At 38.2% G+C, this 20,126-nt stretch overlaps 1 protein-coding gene across 1 annotated transcript in view; it reads right to left on the bottom strand.

The window, feature by feature from the left end:
• The window catches only part of Cad96Cb (protocadherin Fat 4-like Cad96Ca), a 62,155-nt gene that overhangs the window by 11,137 nt on the left and 30,892 nt on the right, over positions 1-20,126 (bottom strand). Inside the window, exon 2 of the mRNA XM_073963489.1 lies at positions 6,403-6,704. Coding sequence (XP_073819590.1) covers positions 6,403-6,704 — 302 coding nt within the window. The remainder of the gene's footprint in view (positions 1-6,402; positions 6,705-20,126) is intronic.

The following is a 20,126-nucleotide window of genomic DNA, read 5'->3' as shown; positions in this document are numbered from 1 at the left end:
TTATTTAATGTTGGTGCTGTTTACCTAGATTTGTTTTTATTGTTCGCCTATTTAAGATTGGCAATAACAAGAACATCACCTAAAATTTACTACACACATTTCCATGTAATTGAAATTCAATGCAAAGAGACTGAGAAGAAGAGAAACGAACAAACAACACTCACTCGATGTGTGAGGACTATGTGTGCCGGCTATCTAAAGAGAACAATCTACAACCGGCTAAAATAACTTTAACACATGACGACGATGGGCCACTCATTGGTCAATGACCTCAAAAGTAAACAACAATCGTGCGTCTCTTATACAACTATTACAAAAACAACAATAACCACAACAAGCGGCACATAGTAGTTAGGAAAAAGTTCTTAAAACTTCTTGAGAGTATGAGTTATAAATTGAATAAAGTTGTTTTCAAACTCATATAAGTAGTGTTACAGGTAGTTTCTCTTTCTCTAGTATTGGTGGTCATGTAGAACATTCGTAAACACACGAAGGCTCCATTGTGTTTTAATGTATTGACGGCATGTAATGCTTAACAACATTTGTGAGTGTATTTGTAGCGGTGAATGAGTTGTTAGGAGCCTCCATTTAACACACATTAATGTCGAATGTTTGAAATAGTTTGCCGAGTGCATGGTGAGTAGGTAGCCTAGGTCGTATGACGATTTGTTAAATGAAATCAAACATCCGCACCGGGGTACACGGAAGGAAGTCAAATACAGCATGGGGTGTTTGAATTACGACATAAGATAAACATTAAATAAAGTGAGTCTTATGATTTGTAAACGAGCAGTCATGGTGGCTCTTGACCTATCGAAGGCCTTCGATACCTTCAAGCATGCCAAGCTGTTCGAAGGCATAGAAAAGATTTTTTTCCTATCGTGTTTGAAACTTTGTATAGTTAACTATATGTATGTGTGGACGTCAGTCGTTCGTTGAGTTCAGTAGTCGAATACCCGTAAAGTGATACAGGGAGTTTTCCAAGGTAAGGGGGGTTTTTCCGCAACCGTTTAACCTCTATCACACTCTTCGGACGGCATGGAGATAGTATTGTATGCGGATGGTTGTACGCTCCTCTCGTCGGGTAATAGCTGACTTAGTGAAGTTCTTCCATCTGAGGAATATGAAAATATCCACCGCTTAATCTGCTGCCACACTTTTCATCACCTTGATGGCTGAAATAAAGCTCCCTTTCAACATATTGATCGATGGTTTTCTGCTCCCCACTAACAACTACCCCAATATATTGGGCGTAACCCTCGAGAGAGAAGTCCTAAAGAGAAAATGAAAATATCCACCGCTTAATCTGCTGCCACACTGTTCATCACCTGGATGGCTGAAATAAAGCTCCCCTTCAACATATTGATCGATGGTTTTCTGCTCCCCACTAACAACTACCCCAATATATTGGGTGTAACCTTCGAGAGAGAAGTCTTAAAGAGACAGAAGTCCAAAGTTATAAATGAAGATCAACGAGTCTATCAGGCAGGCCTCCAAACTGTCTTCCATGTACATATAGAGGATTTCTAAAGGGTCATATATTCATAGAAGACCTCCATAGAGTCTTTCTTGTAAAAAAGGTTTATTCTTATCTGTATAGCAGAAGGGTCGCTTCTCTGTGTAGAAGACCTCTGGAAGGTCACTTCTCTGTCTAGAATACCTCTGAAGGGCCTATTCTCTCTGTAGAAGAAATCTGAAGGGTCTCTATACTGCCCAGAATACCTTTGAAGGGCCTCTTCTCTCTGCAGATGACCTCTGAAGAATCTCTACTCTGAAGGATCTCTACCTCTTGTCTGCGAAGAAGACCTCTGAGAGTCTCTTCTCTGTGTAGAAAACCTCTGAAGAGTCGCTTCTCTGTGTAGAAGAAATTTAAAGGGTATCATCTCTGCCAATAAGTCCTCTGAAAGGTCTCTTCACTGCCTAGAAGACCTCTGAAGGCTCTCATTTCTGTCTAGAAGACTTCAGAAGGGTCTCTGTTCTGTCTTGAAGAAATATGGATGACCTCTTCTCTGTCTAGATGACCTGTGAAGGGCCTTCTTTGCCCAGGACACCTCAGAAGGGTATTGTCTGTTCTCTGTGTAGACGATTTCTGAAGGGTCTTCTTTTTCTAGAAGACCCCTGAAGGGTCTTCTCTCTATAGTAAACCTTTAATGAGTCTACCCAGGGTATTCACTTTCTGGAAGACCTCTGAAAGGTCTTTTTTTATACAGAAGATCTCTGAAGGGTATTCTCTTTCTAGAAGACCTCTGAAGGGGCTATGTAGGGCCTTTTCTCTGTGTAAAAGTCCTCTGAAGGGTATTTTTTCTGTCTAGAAGACATCTAAAAGGCTCCTTCTCTGACTAGAAGACTTATGAAGGATCTCTTCTCTGTCCTGAAGACATTTGAAGGGTCTCTTCCTTCTTTGAAGGATATTTTCTTTTCAGAAGACCTCTGGATTCTTTCTTTCGAGAAGACCTCTGTCTTTTTCTAAAAGAAGACTTCTGAAGGGTTTCTTCTCTGTCCAGAAGACCTCAGAAGGGTCTTGTCTGTTGTTGTTGTAAAAAGGTTCTCTTACCTGTAGAGATGTCCTCTGAAGGGTATCTACTTCCCAGAAGTCCTCTGAAAAGTCTTTTTATAAAGAATATCTCTGAATGGTATTCTCTTTCTAGAAGACCTCTGCAGGGTCTCTTCTCCGTCTTGAAGACCTCAGAAGGGTATTGTCTGTTCTTGTTGTAAAAAAGCTCTGAAGGGCCTTACCTGTAGAGATGTCCTCTGAAGGGTATTCACATTCTGGAAGACCTCCGAAAGGTTTTTTTATAAAGAATACCTCTGAAGGGTATTCTCTTTCTGGAAGACCTCTGAAGGATCTCTTCTCTGTGTAAAAGACCTCTGAAGGGCCTCTCTGACTAGAAGACTTGTGAAGGTTCTCTTCTTTGTCTTGAATACATCTGAAGGGTATTTTCTTTCTAGAAGACCTATGGAGGATATTTTCCCTGTAGAGATGTCCTCTGAAGGGTATTCACTTCCTAAAAGTCTTCTGAAATGTATTTTTATAAAGAGGACTCTGAAGGGTATTCTCTTTTTAGAAGACCTCTGCAGGGTCTTTTCGCTTTCTAGAAGATCTCTGAAGGGTCTCATCTCTGTCTAGAAGACCTCTGAAGGATCTTTTCTTTCTAGAAGACCTCTGAAGGGTATTTTTTCTAAAAGAATACCTCTAAAGGTTCTCGTCTCCGTCTTGAAGATCTCTGAAGGGTCTCATCTCTGTCCAGAAGACCTCAGAAGGGTATTGTCTGTTCTTGTTGTAAAAAAGCTCTGAAGGGCCTTCCCTGTAGAGATGTCCTCTGAAGGGTATTCACTTTCTGGAAGACCTCTGAAAGGTCTTTTTTTATAAAGACCTCTGAAGGGCATTCTCTTTCTGAAAGACCTCTGAAGGATCTCTTCTCTGTGTAAAAGACCTCTGTAAGACTTCTGAAGGGTATTTTCTCTGTGTAAAAGGCTTCTGAACTGTATATTCTTTGTCTAGAAGACGTCTAAAAGTTTCTTCTCTGACTAGAAGACTTATAAAGGTTCTCTTCTTTGTCTTGAAGACATCTGAAGGGTCTCTTCATTTTTTGAAGGATCTATTCTTTCTAGAAGACCTCTGGAGGACCTTTTCTTTCTAGAAAACCTCTGAAGTGTCTTTTTTTCTAAAAGGAGACCTCTAAAGGGTCTCATCTCCGTCTAAATGTCCTCAGAAGGGTCTTGTCTGTTCTTGTTGTAAAAAAGTTCTGAAGGCCCTTCCCTGTAGAGATGTCCTCTGAAGGGTATTCACTTTCTAGAAGACCTCTGAATGGTCGTTTTATAAAGATGACTTCTGAAGGGTATTCTCTTTCTAGAAGACCTCTGAAGGGTCTCTTCTCTTTCAAGAAGACCTCTGAAGGGTTTTTTCTCTGGCTAGAAGACCTCAGAAGGGTCTTGTCTGTTCTTGTTGTAAAATAGTTCTGAAGAGCCTTCCCTGTAGAGATGTCCTCTGAAGCGTAGTCACTTTCTGGAAGACCTCTGAAAGGTATTTTTATAAAGAAGACCTCTGAAGTGTCTCTTCTCTTTCTAGAAGACCTCTGAAGGATCTTTTCTTTCTAGAAGACCTTTGAAGGGTATTTTGTTCTAAAAGAAGACCTCTAAAGGGTCTCTTCTCCGTCTAAAAGTCCTCAGAAGGGTCTTGTCTGTTCTTGTTGTAAAAAAGTTCTGAAGAGCCTTCCCTGTAGAGATGTCCTCTGAAGGGTATTCACTTTCTAGAAGACCTCTGAATGGTCGTTTTATAAAGAAGACCTCTGAAGGGTATTCTCTTTCTAGAAGACCTCTGAAGGGTCTCTTCTCTTTCAAGAAGACCTCTGAAGGGTTTTTTCTCTGGCTAGAAGACCTCAGAAGGGTATTGTCTGTTCTTGTTGTATAATAGTTCTGAAGAGCCTTTCCTGTAGAGATGTCTCTGAAGGGTATTCACTTCCTAGAAGTCCTCTGAAAAGTCTTTTTATAAAGAAGACCTCTGAAGTGTCTCTTCTATTTCTAGAAGGCCTCTGAAGGGTCTCATCTCTGTCTAGAAGACCTCTGAAGGATCTTTTCTTTCTAGAAGACCTTTGAAGGGAATTTTTTTCTAAAAGAAGACCTCTAAAGGGTATTTTCTCCGTCTTGAAGACCTCAGAAGGGTAGCGTCTGTTCTTGTTGTAAAAAAAGCTCTGAAGGGCCTTCCTTGTAGAGATGTCCTCTGAAGGGTATTCACTTTCTGGAAGACCTGTGAAAGGTTTTTTTTTTTATAAAGAAGACATCAGAAGGGTCTCTTCTCCTTCTAGAAGACCTCTGAAGTGTCTCTTCTCTGTTTAAAAGACCTCTGAAGGGTATATTCTCTGTTTAAAAGACCTCTGAAGGATGTATTCTCTCTGTCTTGAAGACGTCGAAAAGGTTTCTTCTCTGTCGAGAAGACTTATGAAGGTTCTGTTCTCTGTCTTGAAGACATCTAATGTGTCTCTTTTCCATCAAGAATACCTTTGAATGATCTTATTTGTCTAGAATTATTAGAAAAATACCTCTGTAGGATCTTCGCTGCCTTGAAATCCACTGAAGTGTCTTATAGAAGACCTCTGAAGGGTTTTTTACTTCTGAAAGACTTGTGAAGGGTATTTTCTTTCTAGAATTCCTCTAATGGTCGTCTTTATAGAGAATACCTGTGAATGGTCTTCTCTGTCTAGAAGACCCCGGAAGGGTTTTCTTTTTCTAGAGGACCTCTGAAGGATCTTCTCTTTCTGGAAGACCTCGGAAGATTTTTTCTGTATATATCACTGATTAACACATCTAAGACATCGAATCCATGTATAGAAGACATTCCTAATTCATGGTCCTTAAACTCTACTGCTGTATTCCGATTACCAGTCTTTTCAAATGTTGTTCCATTATTCAATATTTGCGTATACAAAAATAGACGTGGCTAAAAGTGTTAACTGGCGTCGATAGTGGTTTTTATTTTTGGCGGTTTCCTGTGAGGTTCTGATTTTTTGCAAATCCAACCTCCTTTTTTCGCAAACAAACACTTGGCACTTTTATACACAACTTTTAATGATAACATTAAGGTATGTGAATGGAAATTGATTACACTCGAGAAAAAATCTCCATTCAAGGTGAAATTACAGAATTTGTACTAAAAGAAGATAATAAGATTTACAGAATATATTAAATTTTCGTCGATTGGTTGAACCTCCCTTTTGAATTGCCATAAATTTCGAGCGTATTATCCTTCCCTACTAGAACATCATATGTGGGGTAGTTAGGTTCTAAGCATAGCAAATTCCTTTGAATAGTTTTACTACTTAAAGAGGAGAAGCCAAGAAATATGACTGCCATGCAATTTAGGTGTTAGCGTGTCGAGTGCGTGTGTAGGATTTTGTGGATTTCTGGCCACACAAATCACAAGTTAACGGAAGTATAAGTGGGTCTAATTTATGGTCTCGTATAAAAACCGCCATGACACAAACTCACACACATACACAAGAAAAATTGTAACACTCTTCCTGCTGCAGCGGCGAATAACGCCGACAACAACGATCACCGCATTGTTAACCTAATATTGTTATTTGTTTTTTTGTTCTTTATTTGCTCAACAAAGTGAAACTCTCGAGGTGAATGAATTCTAATGTTACACCCTTTCGATTTTAGTGCAGATTTTAGTTTGGTTTTAGTTTTAAGTTTTGGCATTAAATAAAGGCGGTGTTTGCTTTTTTTTTGGCAAAAAACAAATATAAACTAAAACTAAATTGCTGTTGTAATTGCATGCCGTCGTATATAAAAGAAACCCTCGGCAAAAAGTAACAACAAAACCCATAAAAGTGAGTAACGACTTAACAGCAGTGTAACAATTAAAATTCGTGGAAAAATAGTGGAGTTCATTGAACTTACCGGATCTGTGGAGTGGCGTCGTATACAAATGACATTTACATATATTGAAGACGGCCCCGTCTTCCCTTCTTTATCCAATTCAACGGCTAGAGCTAAATCTTTGGTTCCGGGTACAATTTCCACTGGGGCATCTTTTTCACGCAGCGCCAAATTAATATCACCATTTTCCAAATCGGGATTACCATTTATCCGCAGCTTACCAATTATTGTGCCTATATCTAAATCTTCGCTGGCCAGAAAACTTTCTGCCGATCCACCACCTTCCAAATAGCACCGGGAGTCAAGTATAGCACTTTCAACAGCTAAAAAGAGAGAAAAAGAAGACAAGTAGGGCATTACTTTGGGATTTCTTTTAGGTAATTAAACATAAAGGAATGTATTCATAGAGGTTCCTTCTAAAAGTTGCACAATAAATAACGTCACTTCAATGTCAACATCGACCTGAACCGCTAAAGGCCAAACCATGAGCGCTGTTGACTTGACAGTGGTGGCAACATTTCTGCAACACCCACGAATAATAAATTTGGAGCCACCGATACCACAGCCGTCATCTTCGGTGAACTCTTGTATAGGAAAAGTCATCTCCAGTGAACTTTTGTATAGCAAAAGTCATCTCCGGTGAAATTTTGTATAGGAAAAGTCATCTCCGGCGAATTTTGTATAGAAAAAGTAAGCTCCGGTGAACTTTTCTATACGAAAAGTCATCTCCGGTGAACTTTTGTATAGGAAAAGTCATCTCCGGTGAACTTTTGTATAGGAAAAGTCGTCTCCGGTAAACTTTTCTATATGAAAAGTCATCTTCGATGAACTTTTGTATAGGAAAAGTCATCTCCGGTGAACATTTGTATAGGAAAAGTCATCTCCGTTGAACTTTTGTATAGGAAAAGTCATCTCCGGTGAACTTTTGTATAGGAAAAGTCATCTCCGGTGAACTTTTGTATAGGAAAAGTCATCTCCGGTGAACTTTTATATAGGAAAAGTCATCTCCGGTGAACTTTTGTATAGGAAAATCCATCTCCTGTGAACTTTTCTATAGGAAAAGTCATCTCCGGTGAACTTTTGTATAGGAAAAGTCATCTCCGGTGAACTTTTGCATAGGAAAAGTCATCTCCGGTGAACTTTTCTATAGGAAAAGTCATCTCCGGTGAACTTTTGTATAGGAAAAGTCATCTCCGGTGAACTTTTGTATAGGAAAATCCATCTCCTGTGAACTTTTGTATAGGAAAAGTCATCTTCGGTGAACTTTTCTATAGGAAAAGTCATCTCCGGTGAACTTTTGCATAGGAAAAGTCATCTCCGGTGAACTTTTCTATAGGAAAAGTCATCTCCGGTGAACTTCTGTATAAGAAAAGTCATCTCCGGTGAACTTTTCTGTAGGAAAAGTCATCTCCGGTGAACTGTTCTATAGGAAAAGTCATCTCCGGTGAACTTTTGTATAGGAAAAGTCATCTTCGGTGAACTTTTGTACAGGAAAAGTCATCTCCGGTGAACTTTTGTATAGGAAAAGTCATCTCCGGTGAACTTTTGTATAGGAAAAGTCATCTCCGGTGAACTGTTCTATAGGAAAAGTCATCTCCGGTGAACTTTTGTATAGGAAAAGTCATCTCCGGTAAACTTTTGCATAGGAAAAGTCATCTCCGGTGAACTTTTCTATAGGAAAAGTCATCTCCGGTGAACTTTTGTATAGGAAAAGTCATCTCCGGTGAACTTTTGTATAGGAAAATCCATCTCCTGTGAACTTTTGTATAGGAAAAGTCATCTTCGGTGAACTTTTCTATAGGAAAAGTCATCTCCGGTGAACTTTTGCATAGGAAAAGTCATCTCCGGTGAACTTTTCTATAGGAAAAGTCATCTCCGGTGAACTTCTGTATAAGAAAAGTCATCTCCGGTGAACTTTTCTGTAGGAAAAGTCATCTCCGGTGAACTTTTCTGTAGGAAAAGTCATCTCCGGTGAACTGTTCTATAGGAAAAGTCATCTCCGGTGAACTTTTGTATAGGAAAAGTCATCTTCGGTGAACTTTTGTACAGGAAAAGTCATCTCCGGTGAACTTTTGTATAGGAAAAGTCATCTCCGGTGAACTTTTGTATAGGAAAAGTCATCTCCGGTGAACTTTTGTATAGGAAAAATCATCTCCGGTGAACTTTTGTACAGGAAAAGTCATCTCCGTTGAACTTTTGTATAGGAAAAGTCATCTCCGGTGAACTTTTGCATAGGAAAAGTCATCTCCGGTGAACTTTTCTATAGGAAAAGTCATCTCCGGTGAACTTCTGTATAAGAAAAGTCATCTCCGGTGAACTTTTCTGTAGGAAAAGTCATCTCCGGTGAACTGTTCTATAGGAAAAGTCATCTCCGGTGAACTTTTGTATAGGAAAAGTCATCTTCGGTGAACTTTTGTACAGGAAAAGTCATCTCCGGTGAACTTTTGTATAGGAAAAGTCATCTCCGGTGAAGTTTCTATATGAAAAGTCATCTCCGGTGAACTTCTGTATAGGAAAAGTCATCTCCGGTGAAATTTTGTATAGGAAAAATTATCTCCGGTGAACTTTTGTATAGGAAAAGTCATCTCCGGTGAACTTTTGTACAGGAAAAGTCATCTCCGTTGAACTTTTCTATATGAAAAGTCATCTCCGGTGAACTTTTGTATAGGAAAGTCATCTCCGGTGAACTTTTCAATAGGAAAATCGTACTGTAGTCGTCCCTAAAGTGGCCTCGGCCTCAGTGGAAACAGTTAATCCCTTGAAACCAGAATCGTCAAGCACACAGAAGTACCGTCCATGGATTCCCTACCAAAATTTTGGCCGATAGCGTTCCCACATCCACAACTAGTTCTACAAATCGGTTGACTAAGCTACGGTGCGCCTTCGTATATCGACGCACTACATCCATTTCGATAAGAGAGTGTAAATTAATCAGGTTCAATCTCACGGTGGTAAGCAAGTTCGAAAGAACATACTATCATTTGCCCAAGAGAAATCCTGAAATTAATAAACTCCCTTTCATGCTGATGATGGAAGATGCTAAGTCCAGTTTAATGTCAATATCGACCCCTAAACACTTGAAGGTTAAACCAGAAGCGGCATTGCCTTGAATCAACACCCTTTTATGATTCAAATCTTTCGACCACAACACCCTATTCAAAGAAGACACCATACAGGCAGGGCACCCCCTCAAAGTCAAAGGGGAAGTCGTGGATTCAGAAAGCTGGGAAGTTTGATCCGGAACCGGCCACTGTACTCAGGCGAGTGATTCCTAACAAAACCAATCCTTGTTTGTAGAAGAACACGTTAAAGAGAGTTACGTCAACGGAGGAACCACACCCCAAGGTTAAGAGATCCAACCCGCGCCAGGAATCCCGACATTTAACCTCGTCTGCCTGTTAGCATTGTGCTTTTGTTGACGATGGGGAACTTCTCAAACACACGCAATTTGGTAGCGTTGCCTCCTACAGAGGAATCAAGGTCATCTGTTGCGAAAATAAGGTATTGGAAAATAAGGAATGCGAAAATAAGGAAGGAAAAAAGGAGAATCCCCGTAAAAGGGGTTTTGTCAGCATGGGTGCCACCGCCCGGTGAGACTATACACGATATGCAGAATCCCAATATCTAGATCAGCTCGTGGAAAATCGTTAGCCATAGTCCGGAGAATGGGGGTCTTGTCATCAGGGTGTCAATAGGCACACAGGGACAAGAATATCAAAGGACTCGCGAGGGCAAACTGCATTTGGTATCGGATGAAGGTGTGAAAATTATTTTAATCGACTATTGGTCGAGCAACCCGGTGTAGCCACCACAATTTATAATGGATGATGTTGTGAATCTCATCAAAGTTCACTACTTGTCGCTAGCCACTTACATCGTGCCCGAAGTCTGGCAAATGAAGAGGGCGGTCCCAGGCAAGGATGCCAACAAAGGTGAATCGTACAGGTCGATTTCGCTTTTGTCGGCAGTAGCAAAGACTCTTGAGGCTTTACTCCTTCTTCCCAGTATTAGTATATTATAGCTATCCAGTTGCCGATCATCAGCCTGGGTTTCATAAGCATCACAGCACTACAAGAGCGCTGCTCGCCATATCCCCTCATATTAGTCGAGGACTCAACCAGAACATGCCAGTAAGTGTTGGTGGCGCTGGACTTATCAATGACCTTTGATACTGTTAAGTACTCCAATCTGTTTGGGAACATCGAGCAGACTATCTTCCGGCCAAGTTTGAAACGTTGGATAATCTATTATATGTGTGGACGCTAGTCGTAAGTGGAATTCTTGAACAACAAAAGCGAAGACCCTTAGGGTGTAACAGGTGGATTGATATCTCGGGAACTGTTTAACCTCTACCTTTCCTGTATTATACACACACTCCTGATGGCATTGTGATCGTAACCGTCGGGTATCTTTCCTGATATAATTTGTGAAAGGCTGAACTCCTATTTGACAGTTCTTACAACCTTTTGTCACGCGAGGAATATGTAAATATCCGCCACTAAATCTACAACACTTGGTTCACCCACCACAAAGGCTGCGGAGATGAGCGCAAAGTTGAATGTCGTTGTCGATGACAACCAATTCGACCATTAACTTCCCTAAGATTCTTGAGGTAACATTCTATTGAATGTTCACTAGGACGGCCCAAAATAATGAAATTTTTTTTAAACGGCCTACACAGAGATTTGTTCCATTTGATCCAGAAACCTTATATATGACATTTTATGTCGATCGGATAGTGTTAACCCCTGTCACCAGATGGCTCTTTGTTTCCATAATAATTTGTATGGGACCAAAGGACAATTTTTAAGCTGAAAAAAATTTACCAGTTCATTGTTGTGGCTAAAAAACGATTTCTACAAAAATTTATAGCGATCGATTAACGTTAACCCGTGTCACCAGAAGGTTTTTTATTTCCATAGTACATACTTTGTACGACATTTTCAGGAAATCGCTCTACAGGCTACAATTATTTTCCAATAAAATTCCTTATATAAGGTTTTTGGAAAAAAAAAACAATTTTTTTATTTTTTGGGGTTCCCTAATATACACTCGTTAGCCTAAAGGATGAGGGTATAAAAAATTAAGGTTCATAAATCTAATATCATTTTGTATCATTAATGGACGCAATTAGCTTTTCTGTCCATAGAGAACTCAATATACCGAACTACAGCTGATATAAGTGGAAAACGTGACTTAAACTCCCAAATATCTTAAATCGATAGAATAGGTCAACATGGACCTATGTCAACAATTTTTAACAAGAAGGTGTTTGTGGTTGAAAGAGAATTCGAAACGTAAATATGATTCCGTTGGAAAACTGTGCTCAATTTGAAGTTACCGTTATGAGGGAGCTATACCACATAGCGGTCCGTTATGGTCCATATTCGAACTTTGAAAAAAATATTAGTCACTAAAATGTTTGGACCGATTTAATTATTTCGTTCGAGAGTTATCGTGCGATCCAGTCATATTTTGGTGGTATGCAAGTGTTTAACCCTCTAACCAGCCAATTTTTTTCTGATTAAAAAAAATTATTAGACTAATTAGATGAGAAAAGTTGTTGACCGCCAAAAAGGCGGACCTACCTGGTAACGTAATAAAAAATTCTAGTAAAATAATGTTTTAACTTGTGATTTTTTATTTTTTTTTAATGTTTCTTAATATAAATTTGGATTAAGAAGTAAGAATGTATCAGTCAGCTGTGCTGACGGAAATATACCTTCAGCCACTGAAAAAAAAAAAACATATAAAAAATATAAAAAATATATTGATTTTGAATCATGAGTTTGCTTTAAAATCTGTAGGTACCGTAATGTTGGGCTATACCAAATCATTGACATATGTATACCAAAGATTTTTAGTAACCAAACTTCTACATAAAGGACTCGAAATAATAAATTACGTTGAAATAAGTTTGAAAGAAATTCTTGAAAAAGTTTTGGAGTTATCTTGCACAATAGCCATTTTAGTATGTGCCGGCAGGGCTTTGGAGCTTTTGGGCTATTATCTCAGGAAGTATTGACTTACTCCGATATGTAAATGTACCATTGTAAATGAGGCCGCTAGAACAACCTACTGAAAAAAGAATCAGAACGATGCGAGAGGATCTCTTAAACTTCACTTTTTTCGAATTTTGTGTGTTAGGTTCCCGAAGCAGTGGACCGATATAGTCCATATTCCAACCTGATACATGAATAGATGAAATAATACAATGTGCAAAGTCTGCACCAATCAGGAACTCCCTGTGAGAATTAGCTTGCGGATTTGCTTTTTGGTTGGTGGACTCAGGGTTTCTTTGCGCTTTTAGGTCAATATCTCAGGAAGTATAGACTTGCGCAGGAAAAAAAAAATGTACCGTAGTATAGGGAGGGGCAAGGGCCATCTATTGAAAAAATTTAAAAATGATTCGAGAGAAGCTCTTAAACTTCACTTTATCCGAATTTTGTGTGGGAGGTACCCGAAGGAGTGGACCGATATAGTCCATATTCGAACCCGATATATATCTGGAAGGAATTATACGATGTGCAAAGTTTAGACCAAATCAATTGCTCCCTTCGAGAGTTATCGTTCACACAATTTTACAGAAAAATGTTGAACTTTTGTGGGGGAGGTCCCCGAAGGAGTGGACCGATATGGACTAATGTCAACTAAAATGAAGTAACAAATAACAAGTAAACAAGTATCAGTCGGCTTTGCCGACAGAGATATACTCTCAGCCTGTGTGGATTGATATACTTTTTTCCCAAAAAAACAAGTAAAAAAGTATCAGTCGGCTTTGCCGACAGAGATATACCCTCAGCCTGTGCAAATTGAAACACTTTTTTCACAAAAAACTTATGTATTTAGGGGGTTTCAAAATTTTGGTCGTATGAACCGACAAAAATTTTTATTAGGATTAAAGTTCAAAAATTGTGCGGAAAAGGTACTTAAAAGAATGGACCGATATAGACCATGGGGGTGCCATAGGGGGTTTTAACACCTTTCGGGCTGTTTTCTCAAGAAGTATGGACTTGCCCCTGAAACAACTTTTACCAAAGTGATTCAATAGCAGGTATTAAAGTGAACTTATCCAAAATTTTGTGTGGGAGGTACGGGATGGAGTGGACAAATATAGTCCATATTCGAACCTGATCTATATCTGGTAGATATTATGAGAATGTGTAAAGTATGGACCAAATCGGTCACTCCCATCAAGAGTTATCGTGCGCACAATTTTTCCGAACATTTTTGAACTTTTGTGGGGTAGGTACCTGAAGGAGTGGACCGATATGGCTTATCTAGGAACTTAAACAAAGTTTGGAAACAATATTACGAAGGCCAAATTTTCCCGGAATCGGCATATCCGTTCGAGAATTATCTTGCGCTTCCACCCATAAACATGGTGTCATAGGGTTTGTTTTTCAACTTTCAGGCTATTTTTTCAGGAAGTATGGACTTGCACCTGAGGAAACTTGAACCTTCGTATAGGGCACAGTGAATACAAGATGTTACAACAAAAACCAAGGCGATTCGAGAGCAGGTCCTAAACTGAACTTTTCCGAAATTTTGTGTGGGAGGTACTCGAAGGTGTTTACCGATTGAGTCCATATTGGAACCTCATCTAAGTTTGGTAGAAATTTCATAATGTGCAAAGTATGGACCAAATCGGTTACTCCCTTCAAGAGTTATCGTACGCACAAATTTTCCTAACATTTTCGAACTTTTGTGGGAGAGGTACCGGAAGGAGTGGATCGATATAATCCATCTTTGAACTTGAACTAAGTTTGAACAAAATATTACGAAAGCCAAATTTTGGACCGAATCGGCAGATCCGTTCGAGGGTTATCTTGCGCTCCAACCACTACACACGGTGTTATAGGGTTTTTTTTAACTTTCAGGCTATTTTCTCAGGAAGTATGGACTTGCCCCTAATGAAACTTACAGCGTCGTATAGAGGACGGCGAATACAACTTGCGTAAACAAAAATCAAAGCGATTCGAGACCAGGTCCTAAACTGAACTTTTCCGAAATTTTGTGTGGGAGGTACCCGAAGGAGTTAACCGATTGAGTCCATATTGGAACCTCATCTAAGTTTGGTAGAAATTACACGATGTGCAAAGTATGGACCAAATCGGTTATTCCCTACAAGAGTTATCGTGCGCACAACTTTTGCGACAATTTTTGAACATTTGTGGGGGAGGTACCTGAAGGAGTGGACCTATATGGCCCATCTTCGAACTTAAATCGAATCTGGACAAAATATTTCGATACCCAAAATTTGAACCGAATCGATTGATCCGTTCGAGACTTATCGTGCGCACCAGCCAGCCAGACAGACAGACAGACAGACAGACGGACAGACAGACAGACAGACGGACGGACATTGCTAGATCGACTCAAAATTGTCTGAAACGGATATCGTACAAACATACTTGGGGTCTAAAACCATTATTTCTATGAGGCACATTTTTGGTCGTATCAATGTGTAAATACCCTCTTTAGCCTAAAGGCTGAGGGTATAAAAAACTTATGTGTTTAGGGGGGTTTTCAAAATTTTGGCCGTATGCACCGACAAAAGTATGGATAGAATTAAAGCTCAAAAATTTGAGGGGATACCGATAGGTAGGGCTTTTTTTATCACACTAGCCTGCGAAAAACGTTGAACTTTTGTGGGGGAGGTACTTGAAGGAGTGGACCGATATGACTTATCTTCGAACTTAAACTAAGTTTGCACAAAATATTACAAAGACCAACTTGTGGACCTTATCGCCAGATCCGTTCGAGAGTTATCTTGCGCTCCAACCACTACAAACGGTGTCATAGGGCTTTTTTGTACTTTTCAGGCTATTTTCTCAGGAAGTATGGACTTGCCGCTGATGAAACTTGTACCGTCGTATGGGGGGCAATGAATACAAGTTGTTGCAACAAAAATCAAAACAATGCGAGAGCTGGTCCTAAACTTAACTTTTCCGAAATTTTGTGTGGGAGGTACCCGAAGGCGTGGATCGATTGGGTGGGTCCCTATTGGAACCTCATCGATTGAGTCCATATTGGAGCCTCATATAAGTTTGGTAGAAATTTCACGATGTGCAAAGTATGGACCAAACCGATTACTCCCTTCAATAGTTATCGTGCGCACAAATTTTCCGAACATTTTCGAACTTTTGTGGAAGGAGTTGACCGATATAACCCATCTTCGAACTTAAACTAAGTTTGGACAAAATATTGCGAAAGCTAAATTTTGGACCAAATCGGTTCATCCGTTCGAGAGTTATCGTGCGCACCACACAGCCAGACAGACAGACAGACAGACGGACGGACATTGCTATATCGACTCCAAATTGTCTGAAACACATTTCGTCCAAACATACTTAGGGTCTAAAACCATTATTTCCATGAGGCACATTTTGCCCGTATAAAAGTGTATATACTAGGTTGGGGCGATTTGTGTGGAAGGAAAAAAACCTTAATGAGCCCTTCGCGTTTCTGATTCCTGGGATTGAACTGAGCAAAAAAGTCCACTGGACCATATATCTACCGTGAAAATCGAGCCTCCCGATTTTGACTTTAAGTTTTATATTGACGTTTTTTGGATATTTTGGCATATAACAGCCAAACCATTGAGACCATTTCGATCCAACACAAAGACAAACATTGTAGCCAAGACAGTAATTGAAAACTCTCTAATAAATCGCAAAAGCATTGGAACGCTCCTTCAGGCAGTTTTGGCTTTAAGAATGTGCAAACTGTTCGGAAAATGTCGATAAATGACACTGTCCTACAAAAGTTGACCAGAAAAATATTCAAGTGTTCTGATGCAAAATTATATCGTGTTGGGATTCATGGACAACGACAATGCCTTTAGTTCGTTGGGGTCACTTCGTTTTATTTTTTTATAACGGTAAAAGTAGTGAAAATCTGGGTTTCTTAAATTTTCAAATTTAAACGGACATATCTTCTTTTTTTCACAACGGATTTCTAGTGATCCTTCTTCCTTTTAAACGGGGTGAATAATATCTTTAGTACAAGTTATTATTTGTTTAAATCGGTTAACAAATGGCTAATTTATAGTGGTTTAAGTCTGAAAACCACCTTAAAAAAGCTATAACTGAATTTCTCATAATTTTCAAAAATATAATGTTTTTTTTGTTTTGTTCAAATAATTATTTTCAAAATTATGAGAAATTCAGTTATAGGTTTTTTGAGGGGGTTTTCAGACTTAAACCACTATAACTTAGCCATTTGTTAACCGATTTAAGCAAATAATAACTTGTTCTAAACATATTATTCACCCCTTTAAAAGGAATAATGATGACTAGAAATCCGTTGTGAAAAAGAAGATATGTCCGTTTAAATTTGAAAATGTAAGAAACCCAGAATTTCACTACTTTTACCGTTATAAAAAAATAAAACGAAGTGACCCAAACGAAATAAAGGCATTGTCGTTGTCCATGGATCCCAGCACGATATAATTTTGCATCAGAACACTTGAATATTTTTCGGGTTAAATTTTGTAGCACAATGTCATTTATCGACATTTTCCGAAAAGTTTGCACATTCTTAAGGCCAAAACTGCCTGAAGGAGCGTTCCAATGCTTTTGCGATGTATTAGAGAGTTTTCAATTACTGTCTTGGCTACAATGTTTGTCTTTGTGTTGGATCGAAAATCTCAATGGTTTGGCTGTTATATGCCAAAATATCCAAAAAAACGTCAATAAAAAACTTAAAGTCAAAATCGGGAGGCTCGATTTTCACGGTAGATACATGGTCCAGTGGACTTTTTTGCTCAGTTCAATCCCAGGAATAAGAAACGCGAAGGGCCCATGAAGGTTTTCAAATCGCCCCGGCCTAGTATATACCCTCGTTAGCATAAATGCTTAGGGTATAAATATTATACTTTAAAAAGTTTGGACCGAATTGATTATTTCGTTCGAGAATTGTAGTTTTTTTTGTGCTATCAAAGTGTTTAAATCATCTCCAGCCATAAGGTTAATGGTATAAAGATATTTTTTCAGCGAAAAAATTAAATCGCACCACTGTAAATTGTTATTTTAATTGTCTTAAATAATTTGAGTAAAAACGATTTCAAAACATTTTTCGAAATTTAAATTTTTCATCCTTGTTATGTTAAAGTGGAAGAAAAATCCTAATTTTGTAAGGTTTATTTTTTGTACACCAATCTCCAACAAATGGTCATAATTCTTAGTTTCAAATTGTTCACCATGTGTTACACTTTTTTAACTATGATTAATTTTGGCAAACAATGCAGATTTGTTACGTGTTCGTGTTTTTTCTGAGTCCATTCATTAGTCATTCAAATTTGTTGTTTGGATTTTATTTTACTTTTGTTATGCTCTATTAAAATTTGGAGTTTTTATGAAGAACTGCACAAACAATTAAAAGGGTGCGCTTTTGTGAAATGATCGGTTCAAACAATGGATATGTCTGTACCTACAATTTTGGTAATCTGTAACGACTTCTTGGCGCAGTGTTTATATCTTTCGTTAGTTGTTTGTGTTTTGGATAATGCTAAAATGGACACCCTGTTAACGTTTTCATACATATGTAAGTAGTTAATTAGACAAATTATAAAATAATGCATTTGAAATCTTGACATGTACAATAAATATGCAGTACATCGCCTGGTTAGCCTGAGCAGACCCGTAGACGTGGCTGCTGTACTCGACGAGATTCGATTCTATTATCTATTATTATCTATTAAATTTACGGACATTGTTAAACATATCAAATTGCAAAGGTTAAGTTGGATGCACGAAGTCACAACGATAGAAAGCTCGTATGAAGTAGGCCGTAATAAGATATCGAATATTTAAGATTTAAAAAAATGTTCATACATTTTTAGGAAAAACACATAAACAGGTTTAAACATTGGAGGGGAAGCCTGCCCGCATAAAAGCCATTAATCCTTCATATATTAAAAAAAACATCAGTTGGACGGTTTTTTCGATCTTTCAGACCATTATCATTATCTAGGAAAGCTGTCACAAACGAGTTGTGACCTTATATTATTTAAGAACTAACAAACAGTTTCATTTTCATTTGAGCAGAACATCTTGTCCCTCATTAAAAGGGACACATATCTCATTGTCGTTAACGTGAGTTTCCCCCTTTTAAGTTTTTTTGTGAAAATGATCTATTACTCAATTGCATTGGGTGGTTATTCCGGATTCCAGTTAATGCAATGGTTTGTGGCAATTTCAATTGGGGTTTCATACCTATTGCATGATAAACTTTTTTCTTTCTTTTTTTAATTTATAGTTCAATACGATGTTCAATTCGAGCATAAAAATAAAAATATGAAATAAAAAGAAGACAATAGGCTTTAACAACGATTTTCACAATTTTTCTTTATGGCTAATTAATTTTTTTAAGCATATGTTCAACAAACTACATTAAATGTATATTAAGGTGGAATACCAGGAAAACATGCCACTATAATAATGGGTTAAAATATACTTTTTTAAGGGCCCAACAAATACGTATGGAAAGAAGTTGTTATATTTTATGTAATTTGAAAGAAGAAAAGTTCGAGGACAGCGAAGCCGCTCCACATCCGATATGTCTGAAGAGCCTTTAACGAAGGCGAAACATGCATGTCACATAGTGGTGGGTGTGTGGGTTCGAATCGTCGGCTTTCCTTTTTCAGATGCATTATTGATCATTAAGCTCGATTTCAACGAGAAATTAATTAAAAATTAATACTAAAAATGATCTTCGCCTAAAAAAGGCAAAATTTTCAAAATATATATTTTTTATTTTATATTTTATACTAGCCGACCCAGTCCACGTTGCTGACCCTTGAAACAGTTTTTTGTTACCTTTTCTTAAGTCAATTATATTTGTCTTGCATAGCTTATTAGTCGGGATCTGCAAGTGACTATAAATAAAAAATCTACAGAAAGTTTGGTGTCGATATGCAATTTTAACATACCGCCAGAGAACTGATGACATTTGAGGCATGCATTTCTTTCATCTGCTGGAAAAGTATAGCTGGAAGTGTTTATCTGAAATCTAAAGGTGAATTGCTTCCTAAATCTTTCAAGAATCGATCTAAAGCTTGTAGGGAATTTTTTATGTGCCGTCGTACATTTGTTCCAGATGATAACTTCTCCTATTTAATATTGCATGTGTGCCCTTCATTCAAATGAGTGTCCAGTGGTAACTTAAGGACCGACTGTGTCGTCCTTTCACCTTCATATATACCTAATGAAGCTATAGCTATCGATATGTTACCTTCTAATCAAAATACTTGCTTTCAAATACGACCAAAGCTTCGTTATGCATAACATCTGGTATTTCCATTGATTTGTAACATATTAAAGAAAGTGGGAATGGGGGTCGGGTCTTATGGCTAAAATATGTACCCAGCGTCCGGGAAACGGATACGGATACATATATAGCGCATTTGAAAAATAGGACACCCGCTCCTCCAAAATTCAACAATTGAAGCGGATCAACTTTTATTATTATAATTTCTCTTATGTACATATTTTATGTTAATACTTTACGTATACGTTTTCACTAATTCAATTAATATTACGCAACATATGTTTAAATATTTGAATTTAGCAGCTAAAAATGCAACCATGTACATATTTTGTAAATAGTACTATTAATTACATCTTTGATCTTAATACCATTTTGTACAACTAATACTATTCGCGTCTCATCCTAAGCACTTAAGTTAGTCGAAATTTCAATAAAATGGCTCTCATTCTTTAGCTAGAGTTGAAGGCTTAACA

Source organism: Musca autumnalis, unplaced genomic scaffold (assembly GCF_047663935.1).
Source record: "Musca autumnalis isolate F117 unplaced genomic scaffold, ASM4766393v1 scaffold_1, whole genome shotgun sequence".
NCBI classification, from domain to species: domain Eukaryota; kingdom Metazoa; phylum Arthropoda; class Insecta; order Diptera; family Muscidae; genus Musca; species Musca autumnalis.
The sequence above is the reverse complement of the archived record's forward strand: the minus strand, read 5'-3'. Positions and strand labels throughout refer to the sequence as shown.